Source organism: Chaetura pelagica, unplaced genomic scaffold, assembly GCF_000747805.2.
Source record: "Chaetura pelagica isolate M959 unplaced genomic scaffold, ChaPel_1.0 scaffold463, whole genome shotgun sequence".
Taxonomy (NCBI): domain Eukaryota; kingdom Metazoa; phylum Chordata; class Aves; order Apodiformes; family Apodidae; genus Chaetura; species Chaetura pelagica.
This window is the reverse complement of record NW_009952816.1, coordinates 334,638-341,169: the sequence shown is the minus strand read 5'-3', so window position 1 is coordinate 341,169 and position 6,532 is coordinate 334,638. Positions and strand designations below refer to the sequence as shown.

General features: G+C 49.1%; 1 protein-coding gene across 1 annotated transcript; it reads left to right on the top strand.

Moving 5' to 3' along the window:
• Nucleotides 1-413: 413 nt before the first annotated feature.
• ARMC6 (armadillo repeat containing 6) lies at nucleotides 414-5,779 on the top strand. Its single transcript, XM_009995064.1, is given in 7 exon segments — nucleotides 414-534; nucleotides 979-1,055; nucleotides 1,700-2,270; nucleotides 2,927-3,076; nucleotides 3,566-3,729; nucleotides 4,330-4,467; nucleotides 5,313-5,779. Coding segments are annotated over 7 exon segments (1,434 nt in total). The 3' UTR covers nucleotides 5,526-5,779.
• Nucleotides 5,780-6,532: the final 753 nt, after the last annotated feature.

Below are 6,532 nucleotides of genomic sequence, written 5' to 3'. Positions count from 1 at the left end.
GGGCTTGCCCGGCCGGCTGGAGGGGAGTGCGGGGAGGAACCGGGCCCTGCTGTGGGAGCGGGACAGGTACGGGGGGCTCGAGCCTGCGGGGCCGGGCGGGCTGCCCGCGGGGAGAGCCGGGTCGTGGTAACGCCCACCCGCAGCACAGCAGCAGCTTCCCCATCCAAACCCTTGGGCCTCTGAAATTCCTCGTTTCTTTCAACTGAAATGTTTCTGCCCTTAAAAAAAAAACAACAGCCAACCAACCAGCAGTCATCCCTTTGACCCTGTGTTTTTTGTTTTGTGCTTTTGCTCTGAAAAAAGAGCGAGTTGCTGCCTTTGTTTGTGATTAATGTTGGAAGGTTTTGCAGCAAAACTAGTTGTGGACTATCTTGGTGACAGGGCAAGGAGGCAGTTTATTCCATTCGAGGAAAATGGGATCGAAACACATTACACAGGAAACGTTTGATGATGCAGTGCAAGAAAACATCACAGAATTTGAAATGGATCCAGAGGAGGCTGTGAGAGAAGCTGTGCAGCAGTTTGAGTCCCAAGGTATTGCAGATTCATCTACTTTTTTTTTTTGTTTGTTTGCAGTTCAGGTTATTAGGGACTTAATAAAACCTGCGTGCAAAGATTGATCATCCAGTGCTGAAAAGAAGCCTTTGTGAAGTGGAACATAGACATGATTAATGCTAACCTAGTTTCATGGAGTAATTATGACTGAAAACCTGCTTTGAATGAGCTGCAGTTTGGTCAATTCAATGCAACTCTTTTCCTTTTTGTTGTTTTTTTCTCCATTTGACATCTAGCTAGAATTAATGCTCTGTTCCAGGATGTATCTGACCATTATTGTTAAAATTTAGCAACCTTGCAGCATTTTTGTGCCTTGACCCGTGCTTTGCCTTAAGTTGATCTTTGTTCAGTGGTGAACTTGACAAGTTTTACCCAAGCTCCTGTTGTAACTAACGTTAATCTTGGTTTTGTTTTTCCTTTGAGGTGTCGACCTAAGCAATATTGTGAAGGCTGTGAGGCAGTCTGCCTCTGAGAATGGGCAAAAGCATGAAATTTTGCTGGTAGGAGCACAAATTTCTGTTGTTTTTCTAAGGATAAGGGTTACGTAATAGTTTAAGTAACAACCTCAGAATAATGAGACAAACCTTTTGTCTCTGCCCCATTTCTTTGTGAGCATTTAATCCCATGTCGGGATTATTTTTTATATATAAAGTACATATATAGTTTGATCTGGATGATCCAACTTTAAAGGGACCTTAAAGATCATGTAGATCCCACCCCCTGCATGGGCAGGGACACCTCCCACCAGCCCAGGCTGCTCCAAGCCCCATCCAACCTGCCCTTCAACAGTGCCAGGGATGGGGCAGCCACAGCTTCCCTGGGCAGCCTGGGCCAGGCTCTCACCACCCTCACACTCCAGAATTTCCTCCTCGTGTCCCACCTCAATCTCCCTCTTCCAGTTTTAATCCATTCCCCTTTGCCCTCTCCCTCCTTGCTCTTGTCCCAATTCCCTCCCCAGCTTTCCTGGAGCCCCTTCAGGCACTGGAAGGTGCTCTAAGGTCTCCCTGGAGCCTTCTCTTCTCCAGGCTGAACAAAACACTCAATGTACACAACTGAGCCCTGTGAAAATAGACACACTTCCCTGTTAAGAACTGCTCTTATTCCTTCACATTGTGGATTGAAAAGTGATTCTTGTTCCCCACAGACTTTGGATTCCCTTGGGAGAGCCGTGGCTGCCTCGGACCTGGCGGGACTGGCGGAGCAGCTGGAGGCCCTGGCAGAGCAGTGCAGGGAGCAGCTGCCGTTCCGCTACCTGGCTGGGCAGAACGGGGCCTACCCCGTGGTGTTCTCTGCCTGCCAGTTGGCTTCAGGAGACAGAGGTTTAATGCTGAAGGCCTTTAATACCCTGTCTGCCATCCTGGATGGGCAGCCAGACCTGCTGGACTCGGCTGGCCAGGATCTGCTGCTCCAAACCCTGCAGGAACACAGGGAGGACGCGGAGGTGACGCTGGCGGGGATCCGGTGCATCCGGCACGCGTGTCTGAAGCACGAGCAGAACCGGCAGGACTTTGTGAAGGGAGGGATCCTCCCTCTCCTGACTGGAGCTATAACCCAGCACGGAGACAGTGCTGACGTGGTCCGGACAGCCTCCTCAGCCCTCAGGGTGATGACGTTTGATGATGACATCCGAGTGCCCTTTGGTCACGCTCATGATCATGCCAAAATAATTGTGTTGGAGAATGATGGGTTGAGAGTCCTCATTGAAGCTGCGAAAGGTAAAATTTAACCCCATGGCTTTCCCTCCTAATTGGGAGTCATCTGCTTTCTTCAGGCTGCCCAGGGAGGTTGTGGAGTCTCCATCTCTGGAGACATTCCAAACCCACCTGGACGTGTTCCTGTGGGATCTGCTCTCGGAGGTCCTGCTCTAGCAGGGGATTTGGTCTAGATGGTCTCCAGAGGTCCCTTCCAACCCCCACCACTCTTTGTTTGTCTCAGAACTGTCCTTTGTTGTCACTTCAATCTCCCCAGAGATGATTGAGAAATTTGCCACTAAAATGATGTTTGATTCTTAGGATGAAATGTGCCCCAGGAGAGAAAAACAACAGAACTGCTCCTGAGGTTGTTGGCAGCACCAAGGTGACAGTTACTAGTTCATCTAAGAAGCCCCTTCAGGCACTGGAAGGTGCTCTAAGGTCTCCCTGGAGCCTTCTCTTCTCCAAGCTGAACACCCCAACTCTCCCAGCCTGTCTCCAGAGCACAGCTGCTCCAGCCCTTAGATCCTCTCTGGCCCTCCACAAAGAGTGAACAGAATGTCATTTGTGCTGATGTGTTTTACTATATAAAGTGAAATTCCCTGTTGTTTGAACCACCTTGCTGCTGCAGCACCTTTTCCTTCCTCCTTGGTACTCCATTCATTCTCTCTCCCCTGCAGCTTTCACAGATAACTTCAGTGTTCTCAGTGAACTCTGTGCCACCCTTTCTCGCCTCTCTGTCAGGAATGAGTTCTGTCAAGAAATCGTGGACCTTGGTGGCTTAAATTTTATGGTGTCTCTCCTGGCTGACTGCATTGACCACCCGGTGAGTCAGGAGTGGAGGTGATGCAGCAGGGTCTGGTTTCCAGTTTAAATTCCAGGCTGTGAATGGGCCTTAAACTGTGGCTGCTTGTAGGTGTAGTTAGGGTTGAAACCCAACCACTGATCCCCAGTTTAGGGCATTACCCACAGAACTAGGTGGCATGTGCTCTGTCAGGTAAGGATGCAGTAGTTCTGTGCCCCTTGCTTATTTTCTCTGTACACCACAAGCTCCCAGAAAAGCTGAGCTTTGGCTTTTCCACCCTTTTAGCTTGAAGAGGTTCAAGAAGATTTAGATGCTTGAGTCCCAGAGGTTGATGTTTGCTTCCTTAACCTTCTTTGAAAACCTCTGCCAGCCTCAAGTCCCTCTGTCCAGCAAGAAAGTGTGTCTGAGATGGAGTGACTGAAAACAAGGTTGCTGTTCATAACTGGGAATTACCACTGTATGGATTTGCTGGGGGCAGTGCTGGTGGGCTTTCAGGAGTCTGTGGCCTCTGCAGCTCCCTAAACTGGTTTTCCTTGGTGGGCCCAGGACGTGGTGAAGCAGGTGCTGAGCGCCATCCGCGCGGTCGCGGGGAATGATGACGTGAAAGATGCTATTGTTGCTGCTGGGGGAACAGACCTCATCGTGCTGGCCATCAGCCATCACCTCTCCAACCCTCAGGTACCTGCTGAGTGGGCTGGGGATGGAGGAGCTGGGGTTTGGGCTGGGGGTGGAGGAGCTCAGGTCCAGAAGGGGAGCAACCTGCAGCGTTAGTCTGGCTGGTGATGAACAGCTTTTGCTGGGAGCAGATCCATCCTGAGTTCAGTTGTTAAATGGTTGCAACTGACCAATGTATTCAACCTTTAACATTCAGTTGTTGGGCAGTGGTTCAGTGCCTGCTTTGGCAAGTATTTGTGTAAACATAAAGGTCTGTCTACTAAATTAGATATTTTTTTCTTGTTCCTGGATCGGATGGATACTGGGTACAGTTTTTCACACCTCTGGGGTGTAAAACTTGGTTTAAAAGCAGGATATTTCAGTGGAAGAAACTTAAATAAATATCTACTAAATTAGATATTTTTTTCTTGTTCCTGGATCGGATGGATACTGGGTACAGTTTTTCACACCTCTGGGGTGTAAAACTTGGTTTAAAAGCAGGATATTTCAGTGGAAGAAACTTAAATTTTTTTTTTTAATTGCCGAAAAAGTAAACAAACTAATTTTTTTCCCTTAAAGCAACATTTGCATCCTGTGAGTATCTCCCTCTGCTCTGTCTTGCAGATCTGTGAGCAAGGTTGTGCAGCCCTGTGCATGTTGGCTCTGCGCAAGCCTGAGAACTGTCATGTCATCATGGAAGGTGGTGGAGCTCTGGCAGCCCTGCAGGCCATGAAGGCACACCCACGGGAGGTGGCAGTACAGGTATCTGCCTCAGGGCACCTGATTACCCAGGGCTGGTGTGGTTGTGTTCGCTGCTTCACTGGGATTTTTGCCTTTGCTGGACAAATGCCCAAAGGTTCTGCCTGTGTTGGGAATTCAGGGCTCCCCGCATCTGTCACCCTGATTGAGTCAAAGCAAACTTCAGTTTGGGATTCAAGCCCACCTGAATTCAAACAGCTGTGGAATGCCATGACTCTGTAACATAACAGCTGTTACTTCTCTTTCTTGAAAGAGCAGGATGAGGATAAGCTCTTTCAGACAGCCTGTGCTACAATATTAGCTGTCCTATAGGAGGCATTACCATCCAGAGATAAATAAAGACACCTGCATGGCAAGCAGTTAGCCCCTGCTTTCTTCTGCAAGTCCTGTGCCCACTTTTGTGCTCTCCAGAGTATTAAAATATCACAGAAAAGAGCTTAAACTACTCTTTCAGAAAGTAAGAGCCAGGCAGTGTACCTGCAACAGCATATATGGGGGTGTAAAAGAGGGTTTGGTGTACCTGGAGAGGTCTGTTTTTGCATGATTTGAAGTACTTGGTATTGCCTGGCTGCTGCCTGAGGGGTGCTGCTGCCTGAGGGGTGCTGCTGTCTGTCTCAGAGGTGCTGCAGCTCTGACAGAAGCAGAAGGTTTTATTGTAGAAACTTCAGGCATACTTTTGTCTGTGGATTTTATTCTACCAGGAAATAGTTTGTTGCTCTCCCCAACATCTCACATTTGGTTGCCCAGAGAAGGATCCTTAGCAGAAGCCAGATCTACTCTGTGTGTGCTACATGGACAGTGTTTCCCTGCATGGGACACTAAGGTCTCCCCTTTGCCTCTCTCCTCAGAAACAGGCCTGCATGCTGATCCGCAACCTGGTCTCCCGCAGCCGGGACTTCTCTCAGCCCATCTTGGAGATGGGAGCTGAGAACCTGATCACAGAAGCTCGTGCAACACACAGGGACTGTGATGACGTGGCCAAAGCTGCCCTGAGGGATCTGGGCTGCAAAGTAGAGCTGCGGGAGCTGTGGACAGGTCAGAAGGGAAGTCTTGCTCAGTGAATCCTCTCTCCGCAGTGGAGCTTCAAGACATCTACGTCCGTGAAATATAAGGGGGTGGGGGGAGCCAAAGTGGCATGGATTAACTTGCAGTTACATCTGGAATATCTGAAGCAAATGCCTGGCTTGTGAGGCTGCAGTGAAGTTGTTGTTGGGAGCTACAGCTGAAATGGCTTTATGCATTCACAGGCTGCAAATCAGCTCTGTAGTCATCATTCCCCCAGTCATCTAATGCCTGCAGATGATCTGCTCCCCCCTGCTGTTGTGTATGTTTCCTGTGTGCAGAACGGGGCTGTTCCCACCTGCTCTGTTCTGAACAGTAAGAGCAAAAGTGGATCTTTCCTGGTAGGAGTTTGGTACCTACTCTGGCAGCTGGTTCTGATTTGTTTCTCTGCTCTCGGGGCCCATGGAGGCCTGATCTGGTAATGGGATGGATGAGGAGGAATCCCATCATTTGTGAATGTGTTCTGTCCTTTTGTACTGTTCTACTGGTATTTTACTGCTGACCATGTCCTGTGTTGCTGCTTTGTTTTGGATTTTCGGCCAACGCAACATTTTAAACAGAAGCAAAGGAAGGATTTTGGGTTGTATGGCCCAAAGCAACATCCTTTATGTCACCATTTCAATCCAGGAGGAAAGTTCATGTTTCTTTCAGTGAGATTGGGCAAGTCAGGGACTGGTACAGTGAGGATGGTAGTTTCAAAGCAAGGAAAAACTGGCAGTGCAGCAGGAGCCCAGCACAGGGAGCCTGCGCTTTGATTTTATCTTGGCAGGATGGTGCTTCATGAATCCAGGAATGCTGGAACTGTAACCAAGAGGCTGTGAGCCTTGTGAAGACAGCTGAGGACTTGGGGGCAAAACCAGAGAGCTGAAACATCCACACGGGCTCTGAAGTCTTAGCTAAAGGCTTCTGTATAACCCTGGTGGTTCTGGGCATTGTGTTACCAGCCCTGCTCTGGTGCTGAACCTTCTTCCTGTGCTGCTGCTGATATTGTACTTGAGTGGATGTT